This window comes from Balaenoptera physalus (assembly GCF_965194825.1).
Source record: "Balaenoptera physalus genome assembly, chromosome: 12".
Lineage (NCBI taxonomy): Eukaryota > Metazoa > Chordata > Mammalia > Artiodactyla > Balaenopteridae > Balaenoptera > Balaenoptera physalus.
The window spans coordinates 27,137,125-27,157,724 of NC_138897.1; the positions used below are offsets into that span (position 1 = coordinate 27,137,125).

A 20,600-nucleotide genomic window follows, 5' to 3' on the forward strand; every position below is an offset into this window, starting at 1 on the left:
ATTTAATATAAAATAACACATTTAGAGAATAATTCACACCAGACTTCATTTCGCTAAAGCATAACTCATTAGAAGTCTCCTTGGGCTAAACTCTTACTCTATTTGGGTGCAAATTTTAAAGAAAATAAAAATAAAGTTTTATAAATATTCTATAAAAGATGTAAAATGTATGTAGTTTTTTAAGGGGTATCAATGATTTGTACAAAACTAGGGGACAATTTGATGTTTAAGTTGTTAAATTTAAAATAGTTTCCATAGATTTAATGAGAAAATCCAAACTTCACAGTCTAAAATCATCTTTTTAGGAACTTTAATTTCCTACCTTGCACTTAACAGCTAGTATTCATAATTATCATAAAAAATTTAAGTTAACGTTTCAACAAATGTGTATACCCATTAGAAATCTAAATGTATTAGAACATACTGATTTCTTTACTGAATTATATTCTTTTCATTTCGTGTACATGAATAGTCTCTATAGATTTGTTAAAAACTGAATTTCTCTTCTTCATCTTCCTCCGATTTGGATGGCTGGGCTGTTTCCATTTGAAAACAAGTTCCTCCTGGCCTTGGAAGGGATTTGTTTCCCCCATACTTAGTAAGTTCAATAAACCCTAAAAAAGTCATTAGAACCCCAAGCATGATAGCCAGAGTGGGTCAAAAACCACAGAATCCACTGTTGTCTGATGTTCAGATGGAAATACAAATGTCAAAAGGATGTAAATAAAAGTATAGTCAGGATCGGTGTTCACATAAAAATTCCACGGTGTCTGGAGCTCAGGGCAGTACAGTCAATAGTTATGTTGGTAATAACACCTAGTCATGCTATTGATGTATTACTAGTCCCTCCCTCACAATAATTAATTTGATACAGATTCCCAGAGAAACTTGCTCCACATTGATATTCCGTATTACAATTTCATTCTCACATTATTCAGAGAAGTATGTAAGTAGTAGGTTATATCACATTATTATTATCCTGTATTGAATGTGAGACAGGTGGGACGTGGAAAGGATGAAAATATATTATTGACATGAACAAATGTTTGGGTGAAGAGTATATTTTGTTAAATTTATCTTGGAATCTTGGGTCACAAGAATTTCACCCTCATAGTTCCTTTGCTGAGCCTGCAGAGAAGATATTTTAAACACCAGAAAGTGTTAAGGAGTTTGGGTCGTTGTAGGACTTGCTGTACCTTCAACTGTCCTTGCTTGTAGGAAAGATCAGCTCATGGTCTTCACACGGGAATGCACATTTGAGAAAATTCCAAAATGGTCACCCAATTGGCCTATGTTTTGGTATTAATGTATTTACTTGTGATCAGACACCAAGAATCTGTTCATTTAGCAAAGTGTCAAAAATCCAGTTGAGCCAAAGAGATTATGAAGCCTTGTGATGAACTGCTTTGTAGTGGTAGCAGTAGAATGCTTTATCTGGAACACCTTGCTGGTGAATGGAGCTACTTCTCCCCATGTAACAACTGTTAACTTCCACATGTACATGATAGCATTCATTTGTTTATTTACTCAATTACTCCCCAAATATTTCAGTATACCTACTGTATGCTAGGTATTTTGCTAGGCTCTGGAGATTCAGAGATAGAAACAACGCCAGTCCCTGCTCTCAAGTTGCTTTCAATCCAAAGGAGGGGACAGATAAGGTGTAAGGCAGTATGAATACTATAATAGCAGTCTACACAATATAACATCCAAAAAGGTTTATATAACCATATGTCCCTTTAGCCAACGTTTAATTCAATCATCATTATAGGAAAATATCAGTGTTTTATTTCTGTGCATATACAGTATAACACAGAAGAATGAAATGTCTTTTCTAACTACCTAATAAATCAGTATGCAATTTTTGATTTTTTTTTTTTAAAGAAATTCACGTTCTTTTATTTATTTATTTATTTATTTATTTATGACTGTGTTGAGTCTTCGTTTCTGTGCGAGGGCTTTCTCTAGTTGCAGCAAGTGGGGACCACCCTTCATCGTGGTGCGCGGGCCTCTCACCATCGCGGCCTTTCTTGTTGCGGAGCACAGGCTCCAGACGTGCAGGCTCAGTAGTTGTGGCTCACGGTCCCAGTTGCTCCGCGGCATGTGGGATCTTCCCAGACCAGGGCTCGAACCCGTGTCCCCTGCATTGGCAGGCAGATTCTCAACCACTGCACCACCAGGGAAGCCCCAATTTTTGGTTTTTACATGAATTTTTCACTCCCATGACAATCATAAATATAGTTTATCAGGAAATTTCTGACCTTTCTCTAAACAAGTAAAGATACAGACTTATCTTTAAATGATAGGTACTTGCTTAATTTATCCCTAATACAAATTCAGTTTAGCAACAATATTTAGTTCCAGTTCATTTTTTTAGTTCATCATTTTAATTAAGTTTGGCCTTTCTTCAACCTTTCAGCCCTATTGGTAACTGTTACTTTTCAGCGATTTCAAAAAGATTACATTTTTTAATGATTTTTATAAAAACCTCCCTGTTAATGGTCATTAACCTTACTCATAGCAGATATTATACTTCTTTATAATTAGAGGGACCAAACCTAAAGTTTCAAGCAGCCAAAATCCCCCAGAAGCCAGAACTTTTATCTGTAGGTCTCTTTAAAATAAGACCCATTGCTTTAAAGCCAAGTAATATAGATTAGGGGGATGGCAGTTTGGTCAAAATATTACCTACCCAAAAATATAAATGACAGCATTTTGCTTGCAATCCCAGAGTAAGGCTTTGCATATCCGTTTTGAATAACTTTAGTGAAGTTAAGTGATTTGAAATTGAATGCAGTGGGGTAAGCTGGTGAGACAGCTGAAAGCTATTGCAGGTCAAGGAAATCACGTAAAGTGGAGTCATCCTCAATTCCAATCCCTTTCATTGTAGAAACGCCAGAACCATTGGACTCTGAGAGTGGCTGCATCTTGTTATAAGTATAGAAGTTTTCAAATCAATTTGATTTTCACTGGTATGATTCTCTAGTGTACTTAATATGCTATGGATGGATTTCTGAGAATAGTAAGAAGCAGTTACACTTCTCATGAATATATAGCAGATGAGGCGCTCTGATTTATTATTCCATTCTATTTTAGAACATGCTTATGATTTTTTTTAAAAAAAAGTAAGAGAAGAAGAAGAAAAATTCTAAAAAGCACAGACTAGTAGATCTGAGTTTTAATTCTCTCACTTACTAGATGACTTTGGGTAAACCCTTTAAGTACTTTGGCCTCGGTTTATCCACCTCTAAATTACTACTGACATTTTTATGAACAACGAATTTTGAGGTATTTAAATATATGTATTCAAAATTAACTAATCCCCATATTTCAAATATAAATTTCTTTTTATTTATGGAAACATTTTCCTTCTTGTGGTTTTTAATAATTTATATGAAAATCAAGGAGATAGAGAAGGACAATAAAAAACTCTTCAGAAAAAAATAAAAAATAGCATTAATTGACAACACAAGTTCTAAAACTTAAGAGAATTCTAAATGAACTCACAATTCACTAATCAACGAAATTTGATATACTGATTCAAGAAGCAATGTGTATGCAACTCACGATACATTCTGATTGTGAACTGTAAATTTTGTTGTAATTCTTAGTTAACTATAAACCCACAAATATTAATCTTGCTCTTGTTCCCTTTTTTGGCTAATGGAGTTAATATTTAGTTAGTTCATTTTGTAGCATACCCTCTCCAGTGATATTGATTTTCTTTTGTGTTCTATGACCTCACTACTGTGCCAGACATCACAGGGGAAGAGTTTAATGTAGAATTTAACACCAAGAAATTAACAGAAGTCCATGTCCCACTGATAGAGGAGAAAATTACTTAACTTTGCTTTCTGTGTAATTGATTTTTTAATGCCTTAATGCAAAATGTTCTTAAAAACCTCTCTAAACCATACGTTGTGCTAAATTTTGGTTCTTGTTCAATGTACTAGTTATACAAAATGTAGATTAACTTTGACCCCATCCAACTTGTACCTCTAAGGTAGATTGTTAGGGAAAGAGAAAATTAAACTTCTAGAAATTTTAAATTAAGTCACATTATAAAACTAAGATTAATTATTAAAATTCAGTGTTTGTTTGGGAGTTAAACGTATATAAGAGGAGTCTCTCTTGATCAACAGAGGCCAAGCCTGTGCTGAGGCTGTTGGGAGGCAGAGGGCAGGCCCTCAGCCCAGCCCTGAGGGCATGACAGTGCCCTGGGAACTGTGGGCAGACACTGTTGGTAGCTTCGCACGCAGATCTTGCCTTCCTTTCCAGGGTCTGCTCCCCTGCACTAGAACACATGCGATAGCACGAGTCCCCATGAACTATGGAAACATCTGGATGTTTGACTGAAGTTTTTTATTCCTCACCTAAATATTAGAATCCATGTGAATCTCATGTATAGACACAGCCCCAAACTAAAATAGTTTCATTGACTAAATTTGCCCTTCAGTGTGCATTTTCTGAAATGCATTTTTTCCAAATGTTTTTCATCAGTTGTTGTCAACAACAATCCTGGGGGAACAGAGAGGGCCTTTCAATGACAAGCAACTTGCTAGCCCCTAGGGCTGCAGGCTGGGGTAGCGCCCCTGAGTGCTGGCTGCAGGCTCAAAGGAGACTTTAAAAGGGAGACAGCCAAGATAAGGGGTAGGAAACGGAGTGGGATTGAAAGGAGAAAGAAGGAGGATGTATTGCCATAGAAGGGATGGGTGAATGCTAAAATTTTTACTCTTCGTCCAATGTCAGGCATTTTATATTGTACCCTATATACTTTGATGCCCTATACACATACAGGGTACAATACTTAAATGATCTTATTTATTGAATTCAAGTTTAGCTTGAGAACAGTAATATCTTTTAATCAACTTCTCCTCCCATCTCATGACCACCAACAGAACAGGTCATCTGACCTACTCATTTGGCTCTTAAAATTAAGTGAGCTTTTAAAAATTGTAAGGTATTTTTGCTGCTGGAGGCCACGGCAGACACATACGTGAATTAGTATTTTCATGTCTCAGTTAACATTCAGTGCTACAGTTTTATTTGTCCCTGAAAGAAATTTTCAAAATGTCAGATAGGAACAAAAATGGAAACAATCACAAACTTCCCCAGTAAACTGAAAACATAGAGTAATTCTTAGACCATACAATGGATCAAAATGTGCTTGTTCGTTCGTAGGAATGAGTTAGTGCTTTAAAAACTTTATGACAACTGAGGATTTACAATAGCATTAGTTTGTATTTCTTTCACAAACCAAATTGGATTAAATGAAGTACAACAAGTGTGTGTGGAATACATTTGTACCCCTCCCTAAGGTAGAGGTGATGGGGGTTACCTGTAGGGCAGGATCTCTCTGCGTTCAGAAAGCAGATTTTCTAGCTGGGGAAGATCAGACTAGCATAGGTGAAGCACTAGAATATTGGGTACAAGGTGGCAGAGTAAAGATGATAAGGACTTAGAACTTCAGCCCAGGAAGGAACAGATCAGTGGCATCTGCAGAAGTTGGGAAAGGTTTTATGAAAGAGTAAATGACACTTGGGTGGCTTTCTGATTTTGGGTGGATGGGGAGAGGAGGGGGACACCTTAGGGAAGAGAAACAACATAAAGCAGAGCCAGCAGATGTGAGAAATAAAAGTCTGTTTTGGGTAAAAGGTTTGTGCTTAGTGACAGAGAAATACAGGTTGGCTGAGCTGAATGGGACAAGGTTACAGGAGAACCTGGAGTCTCCCGGGGAGGAGTTGAGTGGATTCTGCAATGTAGACCGTGGGGAAACACTGCAGGTTCTCGAGCAGAGGTGTGCCATAATGTTTAAGAGAAAGTCATTACCGTTGTGCCTTGAAACGTAGTGCTGGTGAATCTATTGGGTGTTTTGGTCTTTTTTTTTTCCCCCTTTGGATATTCCAGTCTCCCCTTCATCTGCTATTTACTGCTCATGTCTGCTTTGGCATGGTGTATTCTCACATCCATCCCTCTTGTACTTCCAATTTCTGATGGCTGTGTAAGGGCAGATCCAAGGGTGGGGTGGTGCATTCCCCTGGGATGTGGGACCACCTGGTCCTAAAGGACCCTGGAGAGACCAGGGAAGCAGGGACCATGTGGCTCCAGGCTCCCTGCTGCACTCAGCGGAGGTATAGTTTCTCTGATGTGGCATCACACTGCCTCTGCCCCCCCGGGGCGAGCAGGATTCATGGGCAACGATGCAGGTCACAGTTAACTGGCCCTGCGAACATGTGCTTGTGGAGAACTGGTGTGGACTCATCCCTGAGCAGCAGGTCCTCATCTCATCAGTCCACTGGATGCATTTTATGCCCTGATTATCCATCACTCTCCAACTTTAAGCCACTCAGCTATTTTCTTTTCCAGTTGAGATCTCTATGGCCCTCCTCCACCCTGGCCTTTTTGTCACTTTTTTTTTAAAGGGGGAATATAATGGGAAGGAAAGTAAGAATTTTAGTTTGGGGATTTCTCCAAATGCATTCATTAATTTTGGAAAAGTAAAATGCATTTAACCTGATGGAATATTTATAAAAAGGGAAAGCTCATTGTCAACTAAATCTCATTTATTTAATCTAGTATTAGACTGCCTTTTTTTTTTTTTAAACCAGATGGAAAACATTAGCAGTAATAGTGAACAAACATATCCAGGCTCCCAGAGGTCATCTTTAACCACCATTAACAATCTGGTTTTCACAGATTAGTAATATGCAAAAGGCAACGGTCCAGTGAAAGATACACAAAGGGCAGCTGAAGCTTCTGTGCTCCTTATTTACCTAATATTGAACCACTTTTTAAAACCCTTTGCAAGTGAGAAATTTGAATCTTCTAAGCCCAAAACTGACAGATTTTCTGAGAAGTTGCAGCAAAATACCTGTTTAAAATAGACACATGTAAAATATTAATTAATCCTTCACAAAGCGGATGAAAAACATGTTATTAATGTCATCGGTAGATTCGCCTGTGGTTAATATAGTTTTATTTACTAGCTATTTGTTTAATGCTTCATACCAATGTAAACCTCCTAACTGTGAAGTAGAAAAGAAATGCAATTTTACATATATTATTTTAATTTTTTAAGTTAATTATCTAGTTGAAATGTAATATAAGGTAAACAGTCCACAAAATACACTAGTAGGTCAAAAAGAAGCTGGTCTATAATGTGATAAGGAAATGGCTTCTAGAGTTGCCTATTCAGAAACTATCTCATTTAAATCATGTCTTGATGGGTTAGGAAAGTTGTAGAATGATAAAATCTCATCATGCTCTGTAGATAGATTCAGAGATGTGTGCATGCTCATTTCTTTTCTTGTTCAACCTCAATATTATATCTGGGTATGAAACATCTATGCATTTAACATCTGGTTAACTGAGACTAAAGTAAACATAGGTAAAACTGCACATAATATGCATTTATCTTCATATAAAAATATCATGATTCTTGGTTTATACATTTACGATTTGTTATCAACCTTTGTGTTACTCTTCTTTTAGATAATAGTAGTTTATAGGAATTACGTTGAGGTCTGTATTTAAAATGCTTCACCGGTATTTCCTCATTATTTATTATATGGAGAAGAAAGCCAAGGTATTAATGTTCAAAAGCCTACAGAGAGCGGTCATGTCCAAGATGAAAATGAGAATAAGTTTGTGCAAATATAATCTAGATAGTACAGAAAATGGCTGCCATTAAGGAACTCAGGATGCCCTGGATATTGTTGTGCTGATGATGGGGAGCCAGAGGAAGTGCCTTCCCATAACTGTGCACATGCTTGGGAATATTTGTACATTTGTATTTTCATACACACATATGCACACATGCATACCTGCACACACATATGCCTGACAGTCATCATGTGGACTGCAGAATCACCATTTATAATATCATGTTGAGGACTTTTCTGTCCATCCTTGATATTGTAGCCTGACACTTTGGGAAGAAATTCTGTTTCCCTCTTTGCAGAAATTTTTCCCTTGACAATGAAATTCCCCAGTATTCCTGGAAGTGCCCGGGACCATTTCACTCCATTTCTTGCTGAGGAAGGGAAATGAAAAGATATGAGAACAGAATTGAAACAATGCATCTACCTTGTGCTATGATTTAGAATTTGCGACCTCCTAGGGTCCCTTTCAGTGACAGCTGAAGACACGTTATTGAATATGAGTATGTGTCTAGCACTGTGCAAGGCACTGGCCATGCAGAAAAGACAGAGCCCCGCCTCCAGGTAGCCTGCCTAGTAGGTGGAGAAGGCTGGAAGCAAACGGCACCAAGGACATGGAAGAGCTAACCTGGGGGGCAGGGGAGGGGGATAGAGGAAACCTTCTCAGAGCACCTTTGTCTGCACTGCCATATCTCTATAGATGAAAACGGAAAGCTTAATTAAATTATGTGGGTAATTGCAGATAACAAGTTGAAACTTTTTAAAATTCTGATAGCTGAATGATTGCATTTCTTTGCTTTGTTTATGTTTTCTGGATTATATAGACTCAATTTATGACTGTAGATATATACATTTTCTTAGCTTGTCATCATTCTAGTTAGCACAGAAGCAAAACAGGTAAGAACAGCAATCTAACTTCTATCCACAATACAGTTTATACTGGTTGAAGACAAGTAGTTAAGAAACTATCATCAGCAAGCATATGACTATTACAAAGTAACATAACTTATTTCACTTCTTTCTTTTAGGTTGATTTCTTTTTAAAAAACTATCAATTATTAGGAGACCACTCCAGGCTCATAACTTCTCTCCCAGGGACAGCTAAAGCCTCCTCCCACTTCTTTTTCACCACCCCACATTTTGGTGGCCCAAGAAGGCTGGAGGCTTCTGCTTCCATGGTCTTGGGCGCCTTCCCAATAAAATCTTCACTTCTAGAAGGAGAGGGAGTCTGATCAGATTTCTCCCAGAAATGTCAGCTGTTCAACCTCCTCTTTTGCCCTTCTAGCAGTTAGCTGGGTTGTAAAGGCTGGGCAGTGGTAGGGGCTGGGAGGGAGGCTGACATCAGGAGTCTGCTTTCATGGAGCTGTCGTCACAGTCTAGGTGGACTCCGCCCTCATTTTCTGTCACTCGCCTCCATGGTTCAGGGGAATGATACACGAGTAAATGAGGACAACATTTGGCTCCGAGGACTTCCACCTTGAAGTTATATTAAAAAAACTCTTTTGTAGATATTAATAGAAAGTGAAAATAACAACTTGCAGAAAATAGCCTACACAAAACTAATATTTTTTTCTCCTTTTTTTTTTAAAGGTGAACACACACAAGAGACGAATTCACCTCATTCACTCAGAAAGGATGTAGAAAATATGGGGAAAGGTAAAGAAAAGTTTTAATTCTGTAGAACTTCTCTTAGCTTTAAAAGACTAAAGAGATAATAGGAGGATATTTTTGTTCTATACTATATTTTAAGCTTGACAAGCAACATATGAATAATATATGGACCATGGGGTGGATATAATCGAGATTAATGCATACATATCAATCAATACATGACACTGTAAAATAATACTTTAAAATAATACATTACATTGATTTATATTCATGGATTTCTGCACAAAATCTATCCTATGTCTATGCGACACTTTTTAAACTGGTAAAATATTTTGTCTTATAATAGATTGCCATATATAACAGTTCTCTGGAGAGTTATTTGTAAAGATTAGTAAAATGACTCTTCTTTTTTTCTTTATTAGAAGAACTTCAGAAGGTTTTATTTGAACAAATAGATTTGCGGAGACGACTAGAACAAGAATTCCAGGTGTTAAAAGGAAATACATCTTTCCCAGTATTCAGTAAGAAATCACTTTTATTTCATTGCCTTATGATATTTGATGACATTTCTATTATTAGGCATAAGGATAGGCTTCTAAATATTAAGTGATTACACAAAGTACCGCAGGGTCTTCCGGTGGTCTCAGAGTATTTGGAAATTTTAGCCTGTTATTTATGCTTTGAATCAGCTGACAGACAAAATTTCTTATAAGAACCTTTTGGTGTTTATTCTATTGGTATATGTGTATCTGTGCATATGTATTGTGTACATTTAAAACATGTATGTGAATATACCATTAAATATGTAGATATAGTTAAATAGTCAGAAATATTAATTTTTTTAAAACAAAAGAATTACTCAGGTATTTTTTTCTCTAAGGTAGGAAAAACAAAAGAACAATTCTTATTCTCAGATAGTGCTAGAGAGCTGCCTGGTGCTTGAGATATGAAGATTTAAAATTTAACAATTCAATGTACACATATTTTATTAATTAAAATTAGTATAATTTTAGTAGTTTGGGATTCTCCATCCATATTTAGTATTAAAATTCCATTCCAAATTTGGTGGCAAGAGAAACTGTAGCATAAAAACTATTGGTTCTACTCCCAGAGTCCTGGAATTTCAGAAAGACCTATGATAGGTGTCCAGATTTCTAAAATTCACCTGTCGTGTTCTGAATCACATTTGGACAAATACATCACAGTAGTATTTTTCAAGCTTTTTGAAGTTTCATTTAGTCATATTTTAAATTATATACATTTAGTATTAATTTTTTCAGGGACACTTTTTTAGAATGTCAGTGAGTGCCCTTTGTTTTTTAATCCAGACATCACAAAACTCATGTTGGTAGTTCCTGTGGTAGAGCCATAGGGAAACATCCAGAAAAAGATTTTTCAGTAATTGTGACAATTTTAATAGTATGAGCACAAAGGTCTGCACTCGTCAGAGCTTCTCAAATGTAATCATCAGCACAAACTGAAAGACATGCCCTCTCAGGTAGCATTTTTGAATATTACTGGGTTCCTGGTAACATGTCAAACTAAGTTCCACCAGACTGCTTAGCAGGGATAAAAGTGAAAAGGACTCATGATGGAAGAGAGTTCTGGCCCCAAGGAGTGATAGGGTCGGTCAAGTTTGTGATCTGTCAGTATCCGCAAGGGAGGTTTGGAGCTCACGATGCGTCAGTATTTTGAATTTGGAGAATGCTTGCTGAGGCTTAGAACAAGATGGAAGGGAGGAGAATGGCCAGTGGCTTTTGATAGTGTGTTGGTATCATCATGACATTTGTAGCTTCAAGAAAAAGAGAAACATATTAAAAATATCTTTGAAACCTTGAAAAACAGGTGCTTCCAAGGGATCCAGGATTCTCTCATTTCTAAAACCACATCTTAAAAAAGACTACACAGTTCCTTGCAGCGATGAGCAGACACTGAGTGATTTGTGTCCCTTCTAAGCTGATGTTTATCTAATTGTTGAGTTTGCAGATCCAGCAGAGTGAGTCCAAATCCCACTGAATCCCCAAAGTATCCACCTAACTCCATGTGAAACCAGTGTAGCCATAATTTATCCCATTAATAAAAGCTGATCAATCATTTTAAGGAATTAAGTAATTTATACATTTTCTTACTAATTACTCTACCATACAACAAGTACATGTTTCTGTTTCTTAAAAAGTTAGGATGTTGTAGTACAACTGTCCAGTTTCCATTCAGACCCATCACTCATCCTTTTGGTGTGACTTAAAATGAATCCTCAGTGATTGCCACGTATGTGAAACACTTCAATTAAACAGCAACAGAAAAGTTTTGCCCTTTTTTATCTACAGTGTACTCCACTGACCAAGGAAGTGGTGCCCAAGTTTGAATAATGCGTGGTTTAGACACACCACAAAGAGGCAGTTAATTTCACACCAGTGAAAATAGCAAATGCACATTATGTGCTTGTTAACTAAATGTGAGAGGCCGTGAGGCTGGCAGACAGATTTAGATTCGCTCAGATGGAAACAGGAGGACGGAACTTTGTAAAGCCGCAGCAGAAGGAAGCAGAGAGGAATCCCAGCAAGAGCTTTTCACTAGGATGTGGACTCACAGTCACAACACTTCAAACCCAGCTCACTTAGAGCACTGGGGACCTAAGCGAAGCTGTCACCTGTGGCACTTAGGAACCCAGGCTCAAAATACCCTGAGATACTTTGTGGCTCTGCTACCTCATGGCTGTAGGACCTTGGAAACTGTAAAGTGGGCCAGATCATTCCTGTCCCACAGGAAGATGAGGACCAAATGCAAGGATCCACGTGAAGGTCTGAGCACATCCCTAGCACAGGATAAGTGCTCGATAACATCAGCAGTGATGGTGATGGTGATGACGAAGCAGGGGGAGGAAGAGGAAACTATTAGCATCGAGCTCTCGAAAAGCATTTCTAGAATGGGTCCAAACTTCTCAGCTTCTCCTGTTGTGCTTTGGGAGTGAGTGATGACCTGTGGCACAGAATAGTGAGGATAAAGATGAGAGGAAGGAGGAGGAGGAAGAGAAGGAGGAGGTGGGGGAGGGAGGAAAGTGGAAGAGGAGGAGGGGGAGAAAGCAAGCCTCCATACTCTGTGGGCAGAGGTTGGGAGGAGGAGGAAGGCCAAGCAAGTCTCTCCACTTGCTGGACAGAGGCTTCCAGAGCTGCAAGACTCTGATGGGGAAATGCAGGGAGGAGGAAAGGAGCTCACACCGCAGAGCAAGCAGGCATTTACCGTTCAGGTGGAGGCAGCAGAGAGCCTGGCGGCTAGTAGCGGGGTCTCCAGGTTTGGACACCGACTCCCTCACTGAGTAACCTTAGGCAAGTTACCTAACCCCCTGTTCAACTGTAGAACAATACTACTACCCATCTCGTGGCGTTGCAGAGAGGATTAAATGTATAAAGTGTTTCGCATAGTGACTAGTGACTGATCCGTAGTAATGTGAGTTGCTGCTACTGTTACCATTTTAAGGGTAATACGTACGTTCCTGCAGGGGCTTTATTGTAAACCAGCTGATATTAGAAATCAGAACTTCTAGAGCTTTCCTGGGCTGTAGTTATAGAGGATGAAACAGGCAGTGAAACTTGTTTTGATACGAGACAATCCGTTTAGTTGACCAACTGGGTAGAACATGAGAAGAGAGCTCCGGAGGGGATCCTGAGGGAAGGTGGGAGAAATGTAATCTAGACTGGGTAGAAATCAGAGTTTGGAGGACATGGATGAGGAGGAGCTTCATCTTTATCAAGGTCACTGAGATGACAGTAGGACAGCTGGTCCCACATCCTGCAATGACAGTCATGTTTAATTGGACAGGAATAAATGGTTGGAGACCCTGCCCCCAGGATGCCACCATTCCGAGCTCTCCCACTAAGGACTGGTCTGATCATTTTTTGAGGCTGCAAATCCAGAAGTCATTTTAGCCATCACATTGTGTCTGCCTTCCCTAGTGAATCTCTCCTTCCTCCCTTCTCCTCCAACACCCTGCACCTTCCTTTATTACAGTATTCAGGCCTTTGCTGTAGTTTTTCATTCATTTTACTCTCTTGCCACTGGCCATCTGTATAACCTCGGAGCCTAGGCCTGACTGGGACCTGCCAAAGGGTTGCTGGATGAGGCCATGAATGGAGAAGGCCCTCACCTTCTCCCTCTCCTGTGTCGCTGCTGCGGGGTGCCCTGGGTCCTCACCTCCCTTCCCCACTCCAGCCCTTTCTGCTCGCTGCTATTAGCCCTGCCTTCCTAAAAATCTGCCTTTGGCACCACATCTTCCACTCACTATAGTGATTCCCTGTTGCTGACCATATCGCGTCTAATCTAACTCCTGACTGACTTTTACAACCCTCCATAATCGGCCCACCCAGGCTTATTTCCACTTCTCCCCCTACTCAGTTCCACTTACCCTGCGGACCGCCCTCGCCCCTCCCTTTCCACCTCTGCGCCCTGCGTTTCTCTAGTCCAAATGCCTCCCTTGTCTAGGAGCTCCTCATCATTTGGGACACAGCTCAAGTTCTGCCACCTCCAGGAAGCCTTCCCACTCTTGCAGTATGCACTCTGTGCTGAAGTCCTCCTGTGTTTATTTCTAGTTCCGTGGGTGTTTTGTGTTCACTCCTCTCTGATTCTTTCACCCTCTACCCGACAGTGTTGTAAATAATTTCAGGAAAGAGTCTTCTGTTGCTGCACATGCAGCAAATTGTGGGAACATGACGTACTCGCAATCAATGATTGATATAAATATTGGAGTCGTATTCGAAGAGATTAAAACTGACAGTGAAGATGAGATTGGGTCACTGATAAAGGAGATTAGCAAGGACTCATGAGTTGAGTCCTTGGATTTGCAGGTATGATGACAAATTCATGGCACTTGAGAGAACCAAGTGGAAAGGCCAGTGGTTTACAACAGGGAAGACCTAATGACTGGGGTTTTGTGAAAAACTTAACTGGTAGATTTTGATCATGTCATCGTTTTAGATTTTTATAAAAAGTTTCGTTTCCAAGTTACTTTTAAGGTTACTTCTTATTAAAAACAAACTACATTTCATCTACCCGAATATGGTTGTCCCATCTTTCACCTGTGGTTGTTACTAGATTCATTCTATGTTCAGTGGTTTCCATCCTTCCTTCCTCTCTCTTTGTTGTAGCATCCTCTGGAGAAGGAGGGATGGGGATTCTAAAACATGGTACAGATCAAAAGTCTCTGTCGTTGTTTAAAAGCAGTGAGAGCAAAATAAAGACTATGTAAATGAAATAAGCCCCAAAGCCTATTGCTTGATGAGTAGGCTGTACCAGGGGAACTAGATCTACCATATGAGTTCTCTTCTTATTTCTAGTGCCGGGTATGTAGGCTGGATACTTTTCGTTGCTGTTTGAAAAACTCTTTGGCTTTTCAAACTGTCCACGTTTGCAGAGCACAGCCTTCAGTGCTTTTCTCTGCCACCTCCTTTTATGCTATCGTCTTCCAAAAATAGTTGGGTTTCAAGTGATTCTCATTAGATAAAACAGCTTAATGATTTTTTCATCTCCAGTTAAATTGTGTCTTCATCAACCTTAGAACATAGCAAAACTTTTAGTTTTTCTTTCTCTTGCCAATTAACAATCTTTATATCTCTAAAGTTATACACATGCTTCTTGTAGAAAAGTTTAAATATACAGAAATATAAAGGAAAGAAAATAAAAATCACCCATAATCCTGTCACCTAGAGGAAACCAATGTTAACATTTTGGAGTTTCAGCCTTTCTAGTGCATATTAAATCATTTTTTAAACAAAATGAAATATTATACGCACCAGTTTTTACCCTCCTTTTTTTCACTTAACATGAGCTTCTTTTCAAGACTACCTAGCAGTCTATAAATGCACTCGTATATTGGACATTAAAGTTTATCCAAGTTTTAGGCATCGTTGTTACTGAATCTTTGTACAAATCCATGATCATCTCCTTAGGATAAACTCCTAAAAGAATTTCTGTTAGAGTATGAACTTTTCAAAGCTCCTGATACATAATTTTATGCTGCTTTCCAGAAAGGTTGCACTAATTTATACTTCCATCCTTGGAACACCACGTATCATCTTTTCTTTAGATCTTTGCTAACTTAAATGGAAAAAGTGGTGCCTCATATTATTTCCTTTTCTTTCATTGCTAGGGATATTGAACACTTTGCACATGTCTGTCATCCATTTGTAGGTTTTGTGAATGCCCACGTATTCTCTCCCCATATTTCTTTTGACATGTTCATTTTCTTCTGGTTTATGTGAACTCTTTATATACTAAAATATTAATTCTTTGTCATGTTGCAAATATTCTTTTGTCTCTGTCCATTTTTAAATGTTGACTATGGTGTTTTGTGTTTGTGTTTATTGTCATACCAAAGTTTTAAATTTTTATCTAATCAAATCTGTAAGTCTTTCCTGTTTGCTTTTTGTCTTTGATGCCCTTCCTCACTCCAATTTTATAAAAATATTCACCATTTTTCCGGCACTTTAACAGCTTCATTTTTTTTCCACTTTAACTTAAAGAATTGTACTGTGTGCCATCGTAGAGCAATGAGCATGAATTAAGTAAGGACTAGTTATCAGCATTCCACTCCAGATTACCCTTAGCTATTTCCTTCTCCAACATCAGACTCTCCTGGGATGCCAGGGAGGTGCCACAGCCAGCTTCAGGCAGCCCTTCCTCTCCCACCCACCTCAGCATCACCTTGATCAGAGGCACTGCGGAGCCCGAGAGGGCCAGAAGAAGCTGCTGAGGTTCAGAGGGCAGTTCTCTCCTTCACAGAGGGAGACCTGCTTGGGATGTGCTCTGGTGTCTGGAAAACACACTGATCTTCTGAAGGTATTCTGGCCCAGGTACGGGGCCAAGGGCACTGGAACCAGGGCAGTTTGTGGAGCACTGGCTCCTGTGGCCTTGTACCCAGCCTATGGGCTTTGACCCACCTCCAGGGCATCCTGAGGTGGCAGGTGGGTGCCAGCCCCTCATAGAGTACCTGACTTCTAATTTTTATCAGTATAAGTCAAAATTACCCACTCCCCATTTTCCAGCACAGGAAAGACAGAACTGGGTGTGTGGAGCCCAACCAAATCAGTTTACCTTGTCATCAAATCTTAAAGCAGTAGAGCAAGAAAGGACCTTACAGAGCACATCGTTCCACACCCTGTTTGTTCAGATAAGGGTCTGAGCCTCCAGAGGGGGGTAATTACTGTCCAAGGCAGAATCCAGACCTTCTGGTGGGTACTTCATTGTTCTATTCATTCCTCATTCATTAACTAGCCCCTGCTGTGTGCCAGGCCCTGTGGTGGGCTTTGGAAATTTTACAAGTGTCTAAAACTTATCTTCCTGTCCTCACTGTTTCACTGAGAGACAGATGTATAACAACTAATCATAGTACGGATTATGGATGCATCAACAGAGGTATGTACAGAGTTCTGGAGGAGTACAAGAGAAACGTGGCTAGTTCTGGCAGGAGAGGGCAGGAGAATTGGAGAGAACGTTTCAGAAGACAGAGCATTTGAGCTGGACTTCAAAGAAAAGGGAGATGTTTGCTGTAAGGGCCAGGCCACAGCAGTGGCAAACACAGAGTGGCTGGGAGTGCAGTGCATGTGCAGACTGGAGGGTGGTTTGGTGGGCGATGTGGTGGAAGGAGTTTCCTCTACCCCCTTTGCTGCAACCAGCTGAGCCACTTGCTGTTCCCTACTTCCGCCTCCACATCTTAGCGAAGAACGCTGATCACACCTCCTCAAGCTTTTCCTCCTGCTTAACCCTCCAAGGGAATGAGGGCTCCTTCCTTGACCCTTGCATAGTACCACAGGCTTACCTTTATTACAGTAACTTTCACATCAAATTCTGAGGTGAGAGTAGGAAATGGGTCTTTTTAAAAATATGTATATTATAAAAGGCAAAACTATGGAGACAGTAAAAAGATCAATGACTGCTAGGGGTGGAGTGGACGGGAGGAATGAATAAGCAGAGCACAGAGGATTTCAGGGAATTGAAAATACTCTGTATGATATTGTGATGACAGACATATGTTATTATATATTTGTCCAAACCCATAGAATGTCCAACACTAAGAGTGAATCCTAAGGTAAACTATGGACTTTGGGTGATAATGAGGTGTCAATGTAGGTTTATCCGTGGAAACAAATTCTGGTGAGTGACGTTGATAATGGGGGAGGCTGTGTGGGGTGGGGGGGGAGGCACAGAGTGTATATGGAAAATCTCTGTACCTTCTTCTTAATTTTGTTGTGAACCTAAAACTGCTCTTTTAAAAAGGTCTTTTAAAATTAATTAGTTAAAAATACATGCTTGAAGTTGGGGAAGGAATTCAAATAGTGTAGAAAGATAGATCAAAAAAATAAAAAGAACAATGTTTTTAGTTTCTAAGTATCCAGAATCTCATGAGTGGTAAAGGGTTTATTACCTTGAAAGCGATGGGAAACCATCACAGAGTTTTAAGCAGGAGAATGAAAGGGATTTGGAGGCCAGATGGTCAGTTGGGAAACTTTTCAGGGAAGAGGTGTCTGCATTCGGGAGGTAACAATGGCAAAGAGAGGAGAGGATGGAGGTAGAATATACAGGACTCACACACCAGTTGGCTGTAGAGATGAAAGGGAGAGAAGAGATGATGACAGAGTTTCTGGTTTCTTCAAGCCACTGCCCTGACCATCCACCACAGATTCATATGAAATCATGCTAATTTCTCATTTAAAGCAGAAAAAGCTGAAGTTAGCCAAGTCCACACTTTAAAAAAGATCAATGGAAAGGATGAAAGAACAAGATGCACATTAGGAAGTCATTCCTTTCTGGAAATACAATAAAAATGATCAATATGTAGAATGGCAAAGATATTTTGCACAATATGTCTTAAAGTTCCTTCCTTCTCAGATTGAGGCAAGATCTGTAGAACCACATAGGCCCAAGGAGGACGTAAGATAAGGCTGCTACCGGGTGGGAGAGTTTGCAGGTTGGGAGAGTCCAGTCAGAATACATTTATCACTCACTCTCTTAGACGTGAGATGAGCTGCAGTGAAGCCAGGCGAGCACATCTAACAGACCTACGTCTTATCACCCAAGGATTCGCGTGCACAAGGGTCCACGTTTCCTATGATCGGCTTTGTCTGAGCTTCACCCCCTCACCAGCACTAGACTTCTGAAGACAGTGGATGCTCTCAGTACTGTGACTGGCTCAAGTGTTCAAAGACTAGAGAAATGCTTGCCCTCGACATTCCTGAGTAGTTATTATGTGCAAGGGATTATACTAGATGGGCTATGTGATACTGTGAAATATAAGAGGTAGACCTTAGCCTCTCAGGATTTACTGTCTATTCTGATTAAATCACAGTCTTGAAGAAAACATCTCTTCAAACAACTATAGTATTTACTTTTAAAAATACCAAAGGGCGGGGAGGCGGTTCTATGGGACTGTCAGTAATATTTTTACTAAATATACCGATAGTAGATTTTGCACTTTAATTAATTTATTTCTCTGTTTCTCACTCCTACCAGATAATTTTCAGGATCAAATGAAAAGGGAACTAGCCTACCGAGAAGAAATGGTGCAACAGTTACAAATTGTAAGATGCATTTCTACTTAAAAATAAATGCAAGGTGATGGGTTTGCTTTCAAACCACCCAATATGTATGAAGCTGTTTGTGTTTTTGCCTTGAAATCCTTTGGTCCACTTCCCTCTCCACTGGTTTAGATGCTAATTGCCAAGAGATTTACTTAGATGCAGGATAAACAGATGTGTCAGTACATTTCCTCTAAATGTAAGTACGTACCATGTGTTAATAGACAGATGTGTACATTGTCTCTGAGGGTGAACCAGAGGTACCTGCATTGTCTTCCGCTGTGCAAACTTCCAAACACAGCGCTGGGCTGCACCAGAAGCTCAGGGAAGGGCCATTGTCTTTGTCTTCCCCCTCCTTCCACCACCCAGACCTGAGCAGGCCCTCTGCTGTCAATAGAACTTAGTATAAATACAATTAATCAATTAAATTCACTTGAAGGACGATGGAAAGAAACGAATTCTTTCCAAATGAAGTGTGTTACTCTATCCTAATCATGTCTGAAAGTTGACACTGACAAAGATCTATTTAAACAGAAACAGGGAAACAGGAAAATGTCTGATAAATAAATGTGAGGTTTTATGATTTTCGTTTTTTGAGTTGTTTTTTTCTTTTTCCTGAATTCCTCACCCTTTGTCCCCATGCAGATACATCTGGTATTATTTATTAGTGCTTTGAAAGCGGTCTCCCAAGCTTCCTCATTTTCATGAGTACAATGGGGAAATAATTTCTGCTTAGTTTTTGTAAGATTTTTTATTTATTTATTTATTCATTGACGGCTGTGTTGGGTCTTCGTTGCTGTGCACGGACTTTCTCTAGTTGCGGTGAGCGAGGGTTACTCTTCGTTGCGGTGCCCGGGCTTCTCATTGCAGTGGCTTCTCTTTGTTGGGGAGCACGAGCTCTAGGTGCGTGGGCTTCAGTAGTTGTGGCACGCTGGCTCAGTAGTTGTGGCTCGCAGGCTTAGTTGCTCCGCGGCATGTGGGATCTTCCCTGACCAGAGCTTGAACTTGTGTCCCCTGCATTGGCAGGTGGATTCTTAACCACTGCGCCACAAGAGAAGTCCATTTATAAGATATTTTTAATCACCTGGGTAAAGACATACATTGATCCTTACTTAGTGTTCTTCACAGCATGATTATTATAATTTGGGTTGCTTGGTGTTTCTGAGCTGGTCCACGTTATCCTTATACCATGAAACATGTATCTATGCAGACCCGCCTGTCTTGTCTAGAGAGCCAGGCATCTAGCTTTCTGTCAGGATTATTTAAGAAAGGTGGTTATTGATGGTTCCTTTCTGCATGGGAGAAATCATGCTTGCGTTAATGGAGATTGCTGAGAGTCATTTTGAAAGCAGCCTTGTATTTCATGATGTTTTCCCCCATTCTCGGGGCTCCATTAAAAGTACTGCTTCTAACTTTAACCCTCCTTCTGAGGTTTTCCTGGATCTCAAGTGCTGGTTAACAACTCTCAGTTCTGAAAACCACCTCAACATAAGACCCTCTTAAACAGGATCTTTCTTCTTGTTTTGGTTTTGTTTGTGTTAGTTTTATTTGCACCTAACTTCACTGGCGAACAGAAGGATTTTCTTAATCAATTGAAAACTAATCCCCCACAGGGGTTAAAAAAAAGTATCTACTCTTCTTAGCTTTTGATACCTAGATAATAAGAGCTACTCATTACTTGCTGTGAATTTATGTATTGTTTTATTTGTCCAAAGGAAGAATGTAAAGATAGAATCAGAGGTAGAAGGATATAAAATTTTAAGAC

The 20,600-nt window shown here is 39.6% G+C and overlaps 1 protein-coding gene across 1 annotated transcript in view; it reads left to right on the forward strand.

Moving 5' to 3' along the window:
• Positions 1–20,600, forward strand: part of SKOR2 (SKI family transcriptional corepressor 2) — a 50,004-nt gene that overhangs the window by 9,281 nt on the left and 20,123 nt on the right. Inside the window, exons 4-6 of the mRNA XM_082415828.1 lie at positions 9,249–9,314; positions 9,692–9,790; positions 18,771–18,838. Coding sequence (XP_082271954.1) covers positions 9,249–9,314; positions 9,692–9,790; positions 18,771–18,838 — 233 coding nt within the window. The remainder of the gene's footprint in view (positions 1–9,248; positions 9,315–9,691; positions 9,791–18,770; positions 18,839–20,600) is intronic.